Genomic DNA, 18,734 nt, shown 5'->3' on the forward strand with positions numbered 1-18,734 from the left:
CTGAGAGGGACCCGAGGGGTCTTGGCCTACCTGGCCCTGGGGTCTGGGCATCTGGTGCTGCTGTCCTCAGGGGGAGCCCTTGGTGCCCATCGGGGCTGCCTGGGCAGGGTGCGGAAGGCAGCACCACGCCGCCCACCCCTTTGCACTCACTCATCACACACACGAAGGCCCTGCACTCACCCTTCTGGGGGGGATGCACGCCCAGGGCGACCTCAGGGTGACGTGTGAGGGGCACCTGCCTGACAGGGGCCGTGGAGAGGCTGCCCCGCTCCCTGCGGGAGCAGCACAGGCCCTCAGGGCTGAGGACACCGTCTCTGCATTCTTGTCCCTCCTCTGCTGTAAGCTCGGGGAGGTGGCTTCACCTCGTCTGCAAGGGCAGAGCGTCCGAGGCAGGCCAGCTGTGGCAGCTTCAGTGACGGCCGCCTGCGCTCTGAGTCCATCCTGCCTTAGCACGGTCCCTGGAGGCTGCACACAGGCAGGCCATGGGTGCCAGGAACCTGCCAGGCTTTTCCTGTGGGGCCTCGGGTGCCAGAGCCCTCTCCCAGGCATCCACGCAAGCAAATTCTGTCCTGTTTGAAGGACTTTTGAGCTTACAAGTTGCCCACTGAAGGATTCGAGTTAAGGGAAGCCGTAGGAAAAGCAGTTCCTAAATTGCAGGAGATTTCGGGCCAGGACACAAAGCCTGGCTGTGCCCTCAGGGGCCAGACCAGGAGAGCAGATGGTGGCCTGGCCGCTCACTGTCCCCCGGTGCCGGCTGCTGGTGTGTGGCTTCAGCCGGTCCCGCCCTGGATCTGCTGGCGTGGGAAGGGCCACTGAGCCTGGAGGAGGCGACTCAGGCCACTGGGCTCAGAGGCCCCCAGGGATCATGGAAGGACAGCCTCAGCTGAGACGGGGCCAGGTCGATAGCAGAGTGGGTGAGGAGCGCGTGACGGATGGGGCCTGGGGCTTCCCAGGCAGCGAAGTTGAGGGGGGGGCGGGATGTGGGTCAGGTGAGGGGGGAAGTGGGGAGAGGCTGTCCTTGCCCATGGAGAGGAGTGTGCATCACCCACAGGTGGCCCTTGGCAGGGCCGGGGCTCAGGGCCCAGGGGGAGTCAGGCAGGACGGTGGCCCTGAGAATTCAGAAAGCAGGCCTCCCCCAGGTTTGCTTCCTCTTCTTTTGTCTTGTCATGAGCCCTTCCATGACCCAGGTGCTGTGCTGGAGGCTGCAGACACAGGCGTGCAAGCAAATGCAAGGCCCCTGGGTGCTGGCCGCGTGGACCTTGTAATCTAGTGGGTTTAGCAGATCGTAATTTTAAAGCCATCATGGCGTGAACTTCAACCATCTTCCCTGCCCCTTCACTCAACCAGCTGCCTCTTTAAAGAGAACCCTCACTCTTGGCTGGAAGTTCGACCTTGAATCTGATCCCCTGCAGTGGGTCTACTCCCTGCCCAGTGGGGAGGGCTTGCCACGTGGCTTGGGGGGCAAGCAGACTGCTCTGTAGGTGTGCTCACTGAGGCCACCAGAGCCTGCCTCCCCCACAAAGGGTGTTCACCCGCTAGAGGAGCCAGTAGCCTGGAAGCATCCTTGTCCACTCATCACCACAGCTGAGCTTCTGACGCCGCCCTGCCCCCAGCCTGCCTTCCCGACTGCTGGCATCCACTTTATCGGGGTTCTCGGGACAGACAGCTGGCCTGTGTTATGTGCCTGCTCCCTCCTGTCCCCTCCCTGTCTGTTCTGGCTTTAAATAGCTTATCTGAGCAGCTGGACAGCCGCATGGGCTTATATGGCCTGGGGTACACGTTCCCTTAGCCCTGTCCCCGGCACCTGCCAAAATAGCAGCCAACACCCCCTCTCCCCTTGCCCCCACCACCCCCGGCGTGACTCCTGCGCACATTCCTCTCACCGCCGGGCTGCGGGCCTGCTTAAAGCCTGTCCAGCCCCTGCCCTCGCCCAGACCCCGCAAGGCGGAGCAGACACCACAACACCCGTTGGCAGCTCCTGTTCTGGGTAAGACTGGGGCAGACTCTAAGAGCAGAGGGGTGTCCTGTCGTCTGGGTCCTCTGTTCCAAGTGGCAGTGTCCACTCTGACTGGGTGTTGGAGCTGGGAGAGGCCCCCTTCCCTGGGGGGCTTTAAAGGGCGGGGCCTCAGAGATGAATCCCTGAGCCTAGTTTAACCAACCCTTTAGCCGGACGCTGGAGACTCCGGTTTGAGTCACAGACCTCCCACTGATGGCCTGGGGTGGGTGGAAGATCTTGGGTGAATAGCTGTCCTTCCCTGGGTCTCTTGCTTCATTTGTGGGATGGAGAGATAATTGCCAGGCCTCTAAATGAAATGATGCTCTCACCCTCGGGGACCCCCCTCCGGGCGCCTCCTCCCTCCAGGCGGGAAACCCCTGCCCCATCCTGGGCAGGGCCTCCCCTCTCCCTGGGGAGCAGAGCCGGGCCGTGTGTGCCCACACCAGTCAGAACAGTCCTGGCGGCCACATTCTCCTCCCTGGGGTTCAGAAGCTGTCAGAACTGCTGAGAAAGGCTGCCCACCAGAGGACCAGGGGACCAGGGACCCCGGAGGCCCTTCCAGGCAGACGCAGGGCTGGGCCCCATCCCGGACAGTGCGTGGGCTGAGTGGCATGGAGAGACCTGCTTCCTGGCGGGGGGGCCTGGCTCCCTGGGTCAGGGTGTTAATCCTAAGTCCAGTGCCCCTAGCCCAAGGCCCCTCGCACCCCCCACGCCCCTGGGGAGAGTGCCTGCTGGAGCTCTGGGGGGAGAACTGCTCCCTCCTGAAGGGACACGGGGGGCTGGCTCCTGGAGATGGGCATTTGAGGCTCATTTTTGTCAGGGTGCAGCTGGGAGGCCTGACCTCCCGAATTCCTCCTCTGACCTGGGTCTTTGTGCAGGAGAGGAATCTGGGAGGATCACATTGCCCTGGTCCAGCTCTGCGGGTGGGCCAACAGCTGCGGTCAGGGCGAGTCCAGCTGCCTGCCGGGCACAGGGCTGAGGGTGGGGCCTCCGCTCTTCTGTTTCATGGATAGGTTAACGGAGGCCCAGAGAGGTTAAGTGACTCAGCTAAGGTCACACAGCAAAGCTGGGTGTTAAACCTGGGTCTTTGACAGCACGGCCAGTGTTCTTTCTGCCTTCTAAGGTTTCTGCTTTATTCCCCAAGAAAGGTGACCCTGGCCTTTTGGCTGTAATGGCGACCTGCTAGAAAGGGCGGGTGGGGGCTTGGTGTGGGCCTTCCAGCCCTTCTCCCAACTGAAGGCCCCCCTGGCCCCCCCAGCCCCCCCGCCTGCCTGCCACCAGCGCCTGGACACAATCTCAGACGCCTCCTCTGGCCTGGAAGCCCTCTCCCACCCCAACCTGCCTCTTGAGCGGCTCTATTTTTAGGAGCTGTGCTTGCAGGAGCAGGGGGGCTCGCAGGGCCGTGTGGGGGCTCAGAGCCAGCAGGGGGGTGGGCCGCAGAGGAGATAGTGTGAGAGCCGCATCCCAGGCTGGCCAATCCCCTCCCAGGAGGCCTCTCTGCACCCCAGGGTGACAGACTCCTCCCGGGGCTCAGGCCCCTGGCCTGACTGCTCCCCTGGGGCTCCGAGCAGTGCTGACCTGCCAGTCCTTACCCACCCTGGGCTGGGGGCTGTCCCTCTGCCGCTCTTCCCCCAGGCCCCATTTGGAGACTTTCTGGGATGAGTACCCCCACCCAGGGGAGCCAGCTTCAGTCCAAAGCGCCCCGTTGCTAGCCCCACCCTGCCTGCCCTGCTGTAGGTCTGCTTGCCCTGACCCAGCAGGGCTGGATGACTGGGAGCAGGCTCAGAAGAGCTGCCAGCCTGAGGCTGCCGCCCGAGGTGGTGTCCCCCTCGGGGGCTGCTAGCGGGGCTCCTTCAGCACCTCTTAGCCTCAAAGAGGCTGCCTTGTGGTGGACACCATGCCACCTGCCAGAGCTGGGGCTCGCGGCACGTCTGCAGACGGCTGCCTGGCTGGGTCTCAGCTGTGAGGGCGGGGTGTGGGGGACAGGTGAGGGGGCATCAGCACCCCGTCCAGGGCATCGTCACTGTGGCCTGAGTCACAGGTTGGTGGCCGCAGTGCTGGGTGCAGCCTCCCTTCACCCCAGCCTTCCTCCCCTTGGAGAAGAGGAAACTGAGGCACAGGGGGCCAACGGCCTTCCCACGGTCACACACACTGGGCGTGGAGTTCGCGTTCCGAGCCAGGCCCGCCTCCCAGCCACCCCTCTGGCCTCTCCCTGTGCTTACAGCGACAGGACAGCAAGATGCTTCCCCGTGTGGGACCCTGGGCTGCCTCCCCACAGGCCTTGAGAGGGGAGCTTGGGTCCTGGCTTCTGTTCCCAGTGCAGCATGGGGGACACCCTGGAGAAGCTCCACAGAGCTGGGCTTTTCGTAGAGACGGCAGCTGTGAGAGATGAACAGACCCCACACCTGCCCAGGGTCCCCAGGGAACCACCACACAGGCTGGGACATGGGCATTCCCTCATCTGTGATCCTCCTTGGATTCCCTGCTCAGCTCGCACTCCCCATGTGTGGTGTGTGTCTGGGGTCTGGTGTGTGTCTGGGGTCTGGTATGTGTCTGGGGTGTGCTGTGTGTGTGTGACTGTGTGTGAGGGTGAGCCCCCGTCCGTTTACCTGTGTGTCTGTGGAGCCACCAGCACAACAGCATGTCCCCCGCGTGTCCCCTGTGTGTCCCCTGCGTGTCCCTCCGGCCTCCACAGGCCCCACGGCCCCGCTCCGTCCTCCGTGTCTGCCCTGTGGTGGCGCTGAGAGCTTTATAGACGGAACTGCACGCAGCGGCCCCTCCCTGTGACCGTGGGCCCTGAGTTTGGCCCTGGGTGTCGGCTGACCCTGCGGGTTCCTCCCTGTCACCGAGCCGCTCCTGGGGGAGAGGCCTGGGCGGGCCGGAGACTCGGAGCTGCTGTCCAGCAGTCGGCCGAGGGGCGTGGAGCCTGTAGCCTGGCCCTGCTGGGATGGCGTCTCTGCCTGACAGGGCCGTGGGCCCGGGGCAGCTGGTCCAGGGCTGGGGGATGGCCAGCCCGGCGCTTCCCGCAGAGCCGGGGGTGGCTGGCCTTCTGCCCACCCGGACTGTCTCTCTCTCTGCAGAGGGAAGAGGAGGCCATGTCGGACGTGGAAGAGACGGTGGATGAGTATGAGTGAGTCCTGGGGTGCTGGGCATGGGCTGCACCTGTCAGGGATGTGGGGAGAGCTGCACCTTTGCTTCCAGCTAGGGGATGGGCTGGGCTGGGGGCTGGGGGCTGGGCCTCCTGAGAAAAGACCAGAGAGTTTCCGTGAGGACCCAGAGGCCACAGAGCCACTGTGCCCAGAAACCCTCCCCAGACCTGGCATCATGGCCCTGGGGGCTGCCGGCCCTGCCCTCTGCCCTGTCCTGGGGGCCAGGGAGGGGGGCACGCTGCACCCCATCAGTCAGTCGTCCCTGGGGGAGGCAGTGCCCGGGGCAGACAGTACCGCAGGCGTAGCTTGGACCCCGAAGACCCCTTCCTGGGCACTGAGGGTGCAGAACTTGGGGATGGGTGGAGGACTTGTGCCTGTGGACTTGGGCCGGGTGGATGGGGAAGGGGTCGTGCAGAGCCCAGGGACCAGCACTCTCCAGGTTTCCTGGGGGGGAGGCAGCTGAACGGAGCTGGGCCGGGCTGGGCTGTGGGTGGGGGGTGGGCGGACTCCAGGACCCAGCACGGGGGTAAACGTCTCTGGGAAAAGGCCGTGGGGTGTGTGCGCGCGTGTGTACATGTGTGTGCTGTGTTCCTGACAGTGTCTCCCCTCACGCTGCAGGGAGCAGGAAGGTAAGCACACCCCGACTCTCACTGGGTGGAAGGACGGCCTGGATGGAAACTGACTGTTTCTTCTCTCCTCTCTTGCGCTCACACCTCCTCCCTGGAGCAGAAGCAGCCGCGGAAGGTACGGGGGTCAGGGGTCGCCCAGGAAGCATCTTGCCTGTCCCCACCCCCTGCTCCCAGCTGATCAAAGCCCCCGCAGAAGACCTGGCTTTCTGCGGGCAGAGTCCTGTGCTGGGGCCACGCCGCCTGTCTGCTCCACCACCTGACCGGGCTGGGGGCCACACCCTGCCAGCACGTGATGAAAATAGAAACCCCCCACCCCCGGCCCTCTTGCGTGCTGGGCGGCCCCTCACCCACATGGGTCCTTTCTGGTCCCAGACACTGAGGAAGGGGCTCCAGGGCCTGAGTCTACCTGACCCTGTGCCGTGACGTCAGAGAACGAGCTAGGGAGGCAGGCTGAGTCAGACACAGGGCCTAGAGGCGGCCCCACCTCAGTGGCGCCTCCAGGTGCAGAGGGGGCTCTAGCCCCAGAGAGGCAAGTTTCAAACAGGAGGACCCTGCGCAGACTTCCCCTGAAGGAGCAGACATGGAACGTTCCAGGCTTTGTGATCCCCAGTCCTGCTGAAGCCGCCGCTCCAGGAACACTCTCTTTAGAAATGGTCTGTGGGCCATTGGGCCCCAGTTTGTGGCTTCTGGTTTAAACCAAGAACAGACGGCCTCTGTCAGCCACACAGGTCCCCCCAGATTCACGGGGACCTCGGATGTCACTGGGCCCCACATCTCCCTGTGCCAGGCCTGCTCACTGTCTGGTTCACCTCTCCAGAGCACGAGGAGGTGGTGGAAGAGGAGGCTGGAGGCGAGGCTGAGGCTGGGGAGCCCAGCACCGCAGGTGAGGCCCCTCCTGGAGCGAGGTGGGGAAGGGGCCGCCTGAGCTTGGGGTGGCAAGGGCCACAGCGCCACCCCTGTGTCAGTGGGAAGGACCCTGGACCATGCTCTGCAACCTGGGCAGCCCCCTGTCCAGGCTGGGCTCTGCCTCGTCAGTACACGCTATACCTGCTTCCTTCGGCCAGGCGGGCCTGGCCCCGGCAGGTGTGCACAGGCGGATCCTGGACCTGGAGCCCTGCAGGGCCCCCTTGGCTGAGGACGTGTGGGGGGAACAGGGGGCTACTGGCAGGGCCTTGAGCTCAGAACCGGGACCGTGACTCCTTTCTCATGTTCTGTTCAGAAGATGGAGAAGAAGAGGAAGGTAGAGAGGCTGAAGGTGAGGCCTGCTGGCCATTGGGACACGGCAGGGAAGCCCCTCCTGCAGCTGTGGGGGAGACCCTGGGGGGTGGGGGAGACCCTGGGGTGAGGGAGAGATACCCTGGGGAGGAGGGGGAGATACCCTGAGGGGAGGAGGGGGAGACCCTGGGGGGAGGGGGAGACCCTGGGGAGGAGGGGGAGACACTGTGTGGAGGAGGGGGAGACCCTGGGGAGGAGGGGGAGATACCCTGGGGGGACGAGGGGGAGACTCTGGGGAGGAGAGGGAGACCCTGGGGGGTGGGGGAGACCCTGGGGGGGGAGGGGGAGACACCCTGGGGAGGAGAGGGAGACCCTGGGGGGGCAGGCACAGAACCGTGTGTGTCTGCAGGTTGGGCTCCTCCTTCCAGAGAAAGTGCCTTGGGGGTGCCCAGTTGGAGAGGGCCAGGTTGGGTCAGGGCAGTGGTCACATCATGTCTGTCCATGAGGTTTCTGCAGCATGGGTGAACCACAGGAGGGTGGGGTGTCTGGGGCTGAGATCCCAGGTGTGGATGGTCCATGGGGTGGGTCACTGCTGTGGGCACTGTTGACCTTCACAGGGGCCCAGGTGGCCCGAGTCACACCTCTGGAGGGGGACAGCCGGTGGGGCTTGGAGTCACACCCATCAGCTTCCTGGTCCTGAGCTGCCTCAGGTCCGGGGGGTGACTGCGGAGGCAAAGACTTAGGCGTGGACTCTGGGGCCAGGACCACAGGACCATGTCCCCGACCCCTTCTCCCTGTGTGCCAGGCACTGCTGAGTGAGAGCCCTGTGTGCACTTGCGTCCCTGAGACCTCCTGAGCATCAGCCCTGAGTGGAGCCTGGGGTTTGCAGCTCTGCAGCTTAGTTCTCTGGGTGCTCCTGCAATCCCGGGATGGGAGGGAATCACTAGTGATGGGCAAACGGAGGCTCATGGGTGCCAGCTTATCAGGGGCACAGTGGGGCGAGATCCAAGCCTCCCAACCCCAAGTTCACGTGCTTTCCTCCTCTCCAGATGGCCCGGTGGAGGAGTCCAAGCCCAGGCCCAGGTGAGTGGTGAAGCCCTGGGAGCAGAAGGCCCATGAGAGAGAACCCTCGGGGCAGGACTGAAGTGCACGTGGCACAGTGGGCACAGGCACGGACCACCATGTACAGCTGTACAGGCTGTGCACTGCATAAGAGTCTCTGCTGGGTGTGTGGGGTAGGGGGATGGGAAGACTGAAAACCACCCACACTGCATCACCAATGCCTTGCCCTCCTACAGTCAGCACTATGTCCATCTAGAGGGAACGGATAGACTAGCCATGGACCCCTCAGGAGAGCTGGGACACTGTCCTCGGTGGCTGGAGGAGGACCTGGGGGAAGAAAATTTGGAGAAACCAAGCAGTGAAAGTGTGTCAGTCTAGGCATGTGGCTTCAGAGGGTCACGAAGGGACAAGACAGACGTGGGAGCTCTGGGTGCAGAGGGGCGGGGTTTCGGAAATGCCAGCCCTGCGATCTGATGGTGCCTCAGCACACAGTCCAGGAGACGCTCCAAAAGCAGCCCAGCCTGGCAATCCAAACCCCTTCCCATCCCCTCATTGGAGCAAACACTGTGGTGTCTTGGTTCAGACCCCCACACCCAAGGGCAGACAGGAAAGCAGGGCTCAGTGTCCCATCCTGGAGTCCCACAGTGCGTGGGTGAGGCCTGTGAGGCCAACCACTGCTTCCCGGGCTCCTGGAGTCAGCCAGGAGTGTGGGTCAGCCAGGGTGCAGAGCCAAGCCTCTCTGCTTCCTGGCTGCATGGTTTTGAGCAAAGCCTTATGTCTCTGAGCCTCTGTCTTCCTGAATGAGATGAGTGGTTTCCACTCCAGGTAACCGTGAGGATACACGAGGACACTGTAGGCACCCCAGTCCTGAGCGGGCATGGGGACCCCGGGTGGGCACCATGCTGGTGTCATCGTGTGGGTGGCTGGGTCTTGGCCTTTCTGCAGGGAGGAGAGGGACCTGCCCACCCCGGTATCACACCCCCTCTGTGCAGGGAGGGCTTGGTGCTCACCCCTCCTTCTGCCCACCAGGCCCTTCATGCCCAACTTGGTGCCACCCAAGATCCCTGATGGAGAGAGGGTGGACTTTGATGTGAGTGCGGACTCAAGGAGGGCAGCCCCCGCCCCATTAAAGACCTCAGCACCGCCCCCCCCCCCCCCCCCCCCGCCCCACGCCCGCCTTCACGCTTGGGGGAGGACACAGGGGGAGGGGCACCATGTCCTACAGCACCCTGGGCTCGACCCCAGTTGCTCCCACGACCTCAAGGCCTCGCTCCTGCCCTGCGGGCGGGGTCGTCTCTGAGTGCCGCCCCCCCCCCCACCCCCAGGACATCCACCGGAAGCGCATGGAGAAGGACCTCAACGAGCTGCAGACGCTGATTGAGGCGCATTTCGAGAACCGCAAGAAGGAGGAGGAGGAGCTGGTCTCCCTCAAAGACAGGATCGTGGGTGTTGCGCCCTCTGGGCGGCTGGGAGGAGGTCCAGTAGGAGCCCTCAGGGCCCCGCCCCGCGCTCTCTTCCTTCCCCCATCCCCCAGGGCAGAGGGGAGTCGGCATCTCCGCCCCCACCTCCCGTCCCCTGGGCACAACCCCGTCTCAGTGATGGAGGGCACGCGGTTCCCCTGAGCCTGGATTCTCTCTCCTCCACCCCCCAGCCCCTCCGCCCCGCCCGTTCCTGCTCCACAGAGCTTGGCCTCCACCTCCCAGCACAGGGTGGCGTCCATACAGGCGGGGGCGGGGGCAGTGGGCACTCAGGGGTCGCGGCGAAGGCCGCCGGGGCCCTCTCCGGGGGCTGAGGTCCGTCCCGAGTGACCGCACTCTTTCGGTACCCCCCACAGGAGAAGCGGCGGGCCGAGCGCGCGGAGCAGCAGCGCATCCGGACGGAGCGCGAGAAAGAGCGGCAGACGCGCCTGGCGGTGAGTGGTTGCCGGTCTCCGTCCGCGGGGGCCCAGGGTCGCTGTCCCGGCTCTGACAGTGGAGGAGACAGAGATGCCCAGAGTGTCTAAGGAGACGCCCCATCCCTCCGCAGCGCGCCCCCGGGAGCTGAGCCCCTCAGCCCCCTCTGGCGCTGCTGCAGGTGGGCCCCCACCGCAGGGCCTCCTGGCCTGGAGGGGAGCAGACCCTCGGGAATCGGAGCCCATCTGTTCAACCCTCTTCTCCCGCCGGGCACCTCCAGCGCCAGGTCTGTGCCGGGCGCGCACTCAGTGCTGGCCCAGACTCAGGACCAGGGCGTCTGGTCCCCAGCGTAACCCACTCTCTCCCCGCGGGAACCAGGAGGAGCGCGCCCGCCGAGAGGAGGAGGAGAGCCGCAGGAAGGCGGAGGACGAGGCGCGCAAGAAGAAGGCTCTGTCCAACTTGATGCACTTCGGAGGCTACATCCAGAAGGTGGGGGCCTCCGGCTCCTCCTGCTGCGGCACACGTGCTGTTGCGGGGGTTCGGGAGAGAAAGACCCAGCCACCGCTGGAAGACCGCGTCCTCACACCCAGACCCTGAGCTGGCTCTGCCCGGCTGGCTTTCCCTGGGAGGAGCTGCCAGTCTGGGGGCTCCCACGAGTCCAGAGCACCAGCGCTCTTCCCAGCCCTGGCCCCCAGCGGCTGGTGCAGCCCGCAGGCTCGGAGCCCCATCTCAGGTCTGCCTGGTGTGGCCTCCCGCAGCCTGGAGGCTTTCTCTCCATTTGTAGGATGGCATTATTGGTGCCGTCTGCCTGCTCTGAGATGGTCAGACTACCTTGGAAAGCAGCAGCTGAGTGCTGCCTGGATGTGGGCTGGTTTCCTCCTAGGGCCCATCCCAGGGCCTAGTGTGGTTGCCCTCCCCCCCCCCCCCCCGCCCCCATTCCTGGAGGGAGGGGAAGGGGGAGCTGAACTCTCTGTGCCGTGGACCCGGCTAGCCCCTGGGGCCCTGCCTGCTGGTGACCCTCAAGCAGGGCCCTGCTGGCAGTCGGCCCTGGCCCCGCCCACCTGCGGGTCCAGCAGCAGGCTCGCCTGCGGCGGCTGACGCCTGTCCTCCATGTCTCCACTCCGTCCCTGTCCCTCCCTCTGTCTGTCGCCTCTTCTGTCTTTCTCTGGGGCTCTTCTCCCGCTGTCCCGTTGTGCAGGCCGAGGTAGGTTCCGGTCCTCAGGTCCTTCTCCTCTCCTTTGGGGAGCCTGGGGAGGGCAACGTGCTGGGCTGGAAGTGGGGGGGGGGGGCGGTGCAGTGTCTCTGGGGAGGCCGGGCGTTGCTGGCCTGGGTGTGCAGCAGGGAGATGAGCATGGGCCCTGCTGCAGGCAGGCCTGTCTCTCTGCCAGGCCTGGGGATGCAGGGAAGGCAGGGCTTCTCTAGCCCCTCCCCTGCTTCTTACTCTCTCCAGACGGAGCGTAAAAGTGGGAAGAGACAGACAGAGCGGGAGAAGAAGAAGAAGATTTTGGCTGAGCGGAGGAAGGTGCTGGCCATCGACCACCTGAACGAAGACCAGCTGAGGTGGGCCACCTGCGGGGCTGCACCTCCAGGGGGCGTCCTGCCTCGTGTCACCGGGGGCTGCTGCCTCACTTTCCCCGAGGAGGCTTCGGGAGGCTGGCCTGGGGCTTCTTGGCAGGGGGCACCCGGCTCCCTCTCCTTACCGCCAGGGCTCCCCAGCTCCACGTCCCGAGGCTTTGTCCTGGCAGCGCTGGCGTCCACCTGCAGTGCTGGGCACTGCCCAGGCCGAGCCAGGGTGTGGGGCCTGTGGGTGAAGGAGGGCAGGGCTGGAGGGTCAGGATCCAGATGCAGGCAGGCGGGGACCTTCTTACCTCCCACCCTTCCCGCCGGCCTGTGCAGGGAAAAGGCCAAGGAGCTGTGGCAGAGCATCTATGACCTGGAGGCGGAGAAGTTTGACCTGCAGGAGAAGTTCAAGCAGCAGAAATATGAGGTGAGCGGCTGCTGCCCGCGCCCCCACCGCAGCCTCTGTCCCCCCACACCCACTGAGGTCTGTCTGGTGGTGTTCCCTGCCCTTGCCGGGGCTGGTGCTCCTGGAGCCTGAGGGTCACTGGGGCTGAGCAGACACTTCCTGGGGATCTGGCCCTGAGGGCCCCCACTTCTGGCCTGTGGCAGCAGCTCAGTGCCCTGAGTCCAACGGGAGGACCAATCACACAGGCCAGGCCTCCTGTGGAGTCAGGGGCTCACCAGCAATCTGGCCCCTTCACTCCCCCCACTGCTCACTTGGGGCCCCAGTGTGGGTCCTGGGAGAGGCAGTAGGGTCCCTGCCTCACAGATGGCAGGCAGGAGGACCGCTTACCCCCTTGGCCCCGCCCAGTCCCCGGGGCCTCTGGGACCCCCACCTCCCCAGGCCACCTGGGCCCGAGCGCAGGGCGTGCCTGGGCTACTCTTCCTGCTGTTTCTTTCAGATCAATGTTCTCCGAAACAGGATCAACGACAACCAGAAAGTGTGAGTGTCTGACTCCAGCCCTTCCCCGCCTCCCCCCCAACCCCTAGCCCCCGAGGTCTCCCGGCCCCTCCCCACTCTTGTGGTCAGGCCCCTGCCCCCAACGAGGCTGCTTTGGGCTGAGCCTCTACAGGCAACTCAGCGTGCCCCTGCCCCTGTCGGCCCTCAGCACCCCCAAACCCCCCAGAGGCTCCCCCCCACCCGTCCCCCCTGACTGGGCCCTGCTTCCTGCAGCTCCAAGACCCGAGGGAAGGCCAAGGTCACCGGGCGCTGGAAGTAGAATGGCGCCTCCTTCTCCAGGACCTGCTCCTCACCGGCCGCTCCTGACCCACCTTCTGCTCTGCACTGTCCGCACCCTGCACAGCCACCCCCCTCCACCGCTGTCCCCCGCCGCAGACCTGGAGCCGCCGGCCTGGCTGGAAGCTGCGCTTGTGCCCGCTCCCCACCCCCAGTCATAATAAAAGCACTGCACCCCCCGTACTCCTGTCTGTTCTCTTCAGGGGGAGGCGGCCCAAGGGGCACCAGGCCCCCAGGGGCTGCGCAGAGCTCCTGTCGAGGCAGTGGTTTCTGAGCTGAGCTCCCGGGGCGGGGCTTCTGCCTCCACCTCTATGTCAGGGTCACCACTGCACACCTTGGCACACTGACACTGGTCCACAGAGCCGGGTCTGTCGGTGACCAGTTCTGTTTTCGGCTCAGCCAGGGGCTTGTCTGTTAGGTCTGGTCCGCTGGAGTTCACAGCTCTATGACCTGTGGGCGCAGCATTAAACAGGAGTGTTGTGCTGGATTCAGGGCTGGAGTCTCACACGGGGGTTGTCAGGGAGAATGGCTTAGTACTGTCCTGAAGGCAGCCCATAGCCCCCTTTTTGTTCCAGCAAATGGAGGACATGATGAGGCGCACACAGCGTGGATTGCCCCAGGGCGCGCCTCTCAGAGTCCTGAAGCGTGTCACAAGTAGCTGCCGCAGCTCACAGACAAGGAGACCAGCCCTTGGCAGGCTGTTCTAGTTGTTCTGAGAAGTAGGCAGCAGGTTGGGGGACATTTCCCAGGGTTTGGATTAGCACCCCAAGGCTTATCTAATGTGTCATGGACATACAGTTTGAAAGGTTTCTTTAGGCCTGGTAGTCCAAATCTGGATCTGAGCCTAAGTTCCTTTTTATTGTCTCAAAGGCTGTTTGGCCCTCTTTACTCCAAGTAAGAGGCTCAAGGTCATGTCCCTTCAGTGTCTCAGGGGCTTCCCTGTGAGCCCATAATTTGGGATCCAAATCGGACAAAACCCTACCATTCCCAGAAAACCTTTCAGTTGTCTGCAGATCTTTGGTGCTCCCAAACCTGTAGTTGTTTGCTTTCTGTCAGGCAAGAGGCCCAGTTGTCCTTGGGAGAGGACAAAGCCCAGATATGTGGCATGTTTGCATATCTGGGCTTTTTCCTGGGAGACCTTATATCCGCATTTGGCCAAATAGTTCAGGGTCCTGACAGTATTCTTTAGATACTAGTCATATGTAGGGCTTGCCATGAGCATGTCATCCACGTATTAGAGCAAAAGTCCTTCATCCAACATTAAGTCTCTAAGGTCTCTAGCCAGCGTTTCCCCAAACAAGGTAGGGGAATTTTTGAACACTTGAGGCAGGATTATCCAATAGTAGTGTTGGACTGGCTGTGTTTCCAGGTCCTGCCATTCCAAGGCAAATAGCAGCTGCAATTCTTCTGCAACAGGAGTGCAGAAGAAAGCATCCTTCAAGTCCAGGACTGAGAACCAACTGTGTTCTCCAGGAACAGCTGTGAGCAGAGTGTGTGGATTAGGCCCCACAGGGTGTAAGCCGTGAACTACTTCATTAATAGCCCTCAAGTCCTGAACGAGGCAATACTCTCCTGAGTTTGGTTTTTTACTGGGAGGATAGGGGTGTTACATGGAGACCTGCAAGGTCTGATCAGTCCTGTTTTTAAAAACTTCTCCAGAATTGACTGGATTCTCTTGGGCATCTTGCCTCAGGGGATATTGTTTTAAATTAGGTGTTCCAGCATCATTTTTAGTGGGATTTATACTGGTCTTGCATTTATGGCCTTCCCCAGCGTGCCAGCAGCCCACACTTCTGACTTTACCTTGTGGCAGACTTCAGGCGGAAAGAGTTCTGTTTCCTTTCCTGGGGTTTGTATGAGTGCCACTTGGAGGCTCAAGGCATGCTCCAGCAGAACCCTGATGTCAAGCTCTTCTGGTGAGATGGTTACTTGAGCATTTAATTTACAAAGGAGATCTTGTCCTCAAGGGGAATTGGACCCTCTGGCTTATATAAGAAGCTATGTGGAAGGGTAAGATCCCTTAGTTAGCATTCCAGAGGTTGTAAAAATGTTTAGTTGTTTTACTTATCCAGAAATCCCCATGACCCGGATAGACTGGGATGTTTTCTGTGCCGCTTCGGTGTTTACCACAGAGTAGGTGGCACCCATGTCTATTGGAAAGTCAAATCAACTTGTTCCCCACTGTCAGTGTTACCTGGGCCTCCTGGGGGAAATGAAGATCAGACGTTTTAAGTTCAAGGGAGCCCCCAGACTTTGCATTCATCATCAGGAGTGTTCCTCTCCTCACCAAGAGAGGCTCCCACCTTCCCTTTGTTATTTTTCAGTTTAGAGCAATCTTTTCTCCAACGCCCTTTCTCCTTACTAAGTACATTGTTCCTTCCCCAGCGGTGGCTGACCTTCCTTCAGGCTGTTTGTCTTCAGGGGTGCTACCAGAAGGGCCGCCTTCTGTTTTTCACCTTGTTTCTGCACTGTTCCCTATTGTTGAATACCTTAAAAGCAATTTCTGCTAATAGACAAAATTTCATTCCAAACGCACCATCTAGCTTCTGTAATTTCCTCCTTGTGTCTGGGGTGCTTTGTCTGACAAAGGTTATATTTACCATTCTCATGCTCTCATGGGCCTCAGAGTGTGCCCCTGTGTATCGCCTATAAGCTTGATAAAGCCTTTCTAGAAACTCTGATGGATCTTCGTTTGGTTCTTGTTTTAGCTCCTGAATTTTGTTTAAGCTCTTTTGTCTGGGCACTCCTTTTCGAAGACTCATTAAAATACATCCATAATGTTCTAGAAGTGGGGTGCCCCCGTTATTAGGGTCCCAGTTGGGCTCACAGTGGAGACTGCAATCAGCTTCGTGAGTTGCACTCAGATCCACCAGATGGAGCTGGTGCGCTTCCTCCCTAACTTTGTCAATAACCATTCTTTTCTGCTGCTGCTGCTAAGTCACTTCAGTCGTGTCCGACTCTGTGCGACCCCATAGACATCAGCCCACCAGGCTCCGCCATCCCTGGGATTCTCCAGGCAAGAACACTGGAGTGGGTTGCCATTTCCTTCTCCAATGAGTGAAAGTGAAAAGTGAAAGTGAAGTTGCTTAGTAGTGTCCGACTCTTAGCGACCCCATGGACTGCAGCCTACCAGGCTCCTCCGTCCACGGGATTTTCCAGGCAAGAGTACTGGAGTGGGGTGCCATTGCCTTCTCCTCTTTCCTCTTCAGTTAATGTCAAATCCATAAGCGTGTGACTATCCATCCAAGTGGAGTGGTGAGTGGCAGATATGGAGGTGAAATGCTCAGTTGTGCGGAGTGGGTCCTCTCGGTGAGCCGGGATATGGTTTCTCAGGTAAGAAAATCCAAGGCAGAGAAAGGAGTGTGAGTCAGCAGGAACCCAGCGGGCTGGCCGTTTGCATTAAGGCCCCCTGGGGTCTCGGCGCAAGGGGAGTCACCCTGCTGCTGAAGTGGCTCCCAGGCCAAACTGGGTGCCCTGTCGGGTCTGGGACGGTGACACCCGACCAGGTCCTGTGACTCGGGGGTTACCATGAAACGTCTGTCTGTTCCCCACTGGCAGTGTAAACAGGAGGCAAGGAAAGCGGTGAATATGCTGAGGACATGGCTGGCGCAGCCTGCTCAGCCAGTGGGGCTCAGGCTCTGGCGTAACCTTTCCCCACTCCCACCTTCTCCCCTTGTGGAGTGGGCTTTCCCTTGGGCTTCCTTTCAGGTCACTGCCCCACAAGGCAGCAGTCCTCGACTCTTATTCTCCTGATGTAATAATGTAATAGCATAAATGCTTCTGTTTATGGAATTTCATCTTTCTTTCCTGCTATTTTGCAGAACATTTCTAACCATGAAATTGTATAATAATTGGGGGAGTCATTTAGGTGTCTTCGCTCTTCTGATCCTAAAATATATTGTGTCCACACTTCATTACAGTATTATATCTTTCTTAGTCATAGGCTAATGGCTATATTTTGCCCATTTATCTAATATATGCCCCAGAGGGCTTTCCTTTGGGATAGATGGAGTACTCCCCATTTCTATAAGCTTTGTAACACCAAGACACAAGGACGTAGACAAATTCCAACAAAAACAGCACAAAGTCCAGCACCAATGGCATAGATGATCTGGCTCCCAAATCAAGTAAATAAATTTCACCCTACAAAACAAATGAACCAATTCCAACTAGACTAGTCCTGCCTCACAAGAATTAGCTCCCAGATGAATCAGTTCCCACTTGGATAGTCCAAAAAACACCTTCCCCCTGCCCCAAACGGGGTACCTCAACCAAATTGGCTCATCCCAAAAACGAAAAGTCCTAAGCGAGGGAGGAATATGTTCCCGGTGTGCACACCAGAGTGATCTACCCTTCAAAACCCAAGCTCATCAACTTATAACACAGAGGGGCACACAAACCACAAACAAATGAGCTGGCTATTGAATTGGGTAGACTTAACCCTACAAATTAAGTCAGATCCTTGTTACAACTGTGACGTGCTGGGGGCAGCTGGCACCATTTTCAGGGAATCTAGAGGGAAAGACTCCCAGAACAGTTGGTCCAGGAGCTGCTTAGGATCCCGTCTCAATGAGGTGAGCCAAGAGCAGCAAAGCTCCCGCACTGGCACGCCCAGTTGTTACCAAGTTCAAGCTCACTCTGCTCGCCACACCCTAGGCCAATAAATGTGAGAGATGAGGTGTTGAGGCAAGGAGCACGGCTGTATTTGGAAAGCTGGCTGACTGAGAAGATGGTAGACTAGTGTCTCCTAACAGCCATCTTATTGGGGCCTAGATGCCAGGAGCTCTCCGAATGAGAGACGGGGGAGGTGAGGACACAAAGTAAAAAGACCATTAAGTCCTTGCAAGTATCTCCTAGAATGGCGAGCCTTAGGCAGTGGAATGTATTAGTTTTATTTCCTTACAGTCATTTCATGGGTGGTGTGAAACGGAACATCTTCTGTCACATCAGCAAACAAAGATGCCACAGCTATCTGTGATTCTGTCCTCTCCAAATGTGGATTTCCGAGCGGTAAGCAGGTGAGGGCCGCCGTTTGCCACACAAAGAGCTCAAGAATCTCACAGTCCTTCGCAGGTGGGAGGGCCAGGTTTGTCTCTCTGAGGCAGGCCATTATATACACCCACAATATCCACAAGATACGGGTTAAAGTCGCGGAAGCAGACCCAGTGTTAATTCAAAATTAACCGTTCTGGTTACAGACTGACTTCCTAGCGCCATCTCCAGCGCTGCTCTCTGTGGAGTGTTCGACGGCGGCCATTCTGACAGGTGTGAGGTGACACCTCATTGCAGTCTGGATTTGCATTTCTCAAATAACTGACAATGTTGACATAATTGCCTGTGATTTTTTTTTAAAGGGTGTGAGTGAAACTTATCTCTTGCCAATGACTTCTTGAACATCTGCCTTGTTTAGAATTGGTTCTCGATGAACACTCCTGGAATGTTTCTTGAGGACAGCTGTCGTTTACTCACAACCCACCAGACCTTGTGAAGATCAAGTGACCATCACACAGCTTTTGATGTTGTTGTTATGGAAAACAGTCACAAGCATTTCTTCCTGTCCCTTTTTTCTGTTTCTTTCTTTTTTCCCCCTGTAATTTCATTTTGATCTACTATAAGTGAAGTAGCGCTGATGTCCAGTATTGCGTTTGTACAAGGTTTACAGGAATTAGGGCCCCTCACAGCAGCTGTCTGTCAGCTTCAGGGGGACCTGCTGCTCAGGCACCTTCTTGCCTTGTTGCTGCTGATGATGAGGAAGCAGTGAGCAGAACAGTTTTAAGTCCTCCAGTGACCTGCGCTGGAATCAGTGTTTGTCTTCCAAATAAAAAAAAGGCAGTTCCACACTCCTCTCAATAATGATTCTTACAATTCACATCCCATCAGCACCACCAAGTGCTCCCTTTTCTCTATGTCTTCTCTGTATTTATTCTTTGTAGGCTGAGGATGGCCTTTCAAAGGTGCAGAGTGATCCCTTGTTGTAGTTTTGATTTGCACGTC

At 59.9% G+C, this 18,734-nt stretch overlaps 1 protein-coding gene across 4 annotated transcripts; it reads left to right on the forward strand.

The window, feature by feature from the left end:
• Positions 1-1,748: 1,748 nt before the first annotated feature.
• Positions 1,749-12,923, forward strand: TNNT2 (troponin T2, cardiac type). 4 transcript variants are annotated; one of them, XM_043924295.1, is made up of 16 exons: positions 1,891-1,987; positions 5,077-5,126; positions 5,764-5,774; positions 5,875-5,889; positions 6,592-6,657; positions 6,997-7,029; positions 8,039-8,072; positions 9,081-9,141; positions 9,377-9,493; positions 9,886-9,963; positions 10,322-10,432; positions 11,142-11,147; positions 11,394-11,503; positions 11,840-11,930; positions 12,406-12,446; positions 12,678-12,923. In XM_043924295.1, exons 2-16 carry the CDS (start codon positions 5,092-5,094, stop codon positions 12,721-12,723), a joined length of 855 nt encoding a protein of 284 aa, XP_043780230.1. In that variant the 5' UTR covers positions 1,891-1,987; positions 5,077-5,091; the 3' UTR covers positions 12,724-12,923. The 4 variants fall into 4 exon arrangements, with proteins under 4 accessions (XP_043780227.1, XP_043780228.1, XP_043780230.1 ...); XM_043924294.1 differs by having other exon boundaries at positions 1,893-1,987; positions 6,994-7,029; XM_043924292.1 differs by having other exon boundaries at positions 1,749-1,987; positions 5,764-5,889; positions 6,994-7,029.
• The last annotated feature ends 5,811 nt before the right edge of the window (positions 12,924-18,734 follow it).

The sequence above is a fragment of the Cervus elaphus genome, chromosome 14 (genome assembly GCF_910594005.1).
Source record: "Cervus elaphus chromosome 14, mCerEla1.1, whole genome shotgun sequence".
NCBI lineage: Eukaryota > Metazoa > Chordata > Mammalia > Artiodactyla > Cervidae > Cervus > Cervus elaphus.

Coding starts and splice junctions, on each gene's coding strand:
- TNNT2 (XM_043924292.1), top strand. CDS start 1,764: ATGGCCTGGGGTACACGTTCCCTTAGCCCTGTCCCCGGCACCTGCCAA. Junction 6,658..6,993: donor TGGGGAGCCCAGCACCGCAG/GTGAGGCCCCTC, acceptor TGTTCTGTTCAG/AAGATGGAGAAGAAGAGGAA. Junction 9,964..10,321: donor AGCGGCAGACGCGCCTGGCG/GTGAGTGGTTGC, acceptor CGCGGGAACCAG/GAGGAGCGCGCCCGCCGAGA.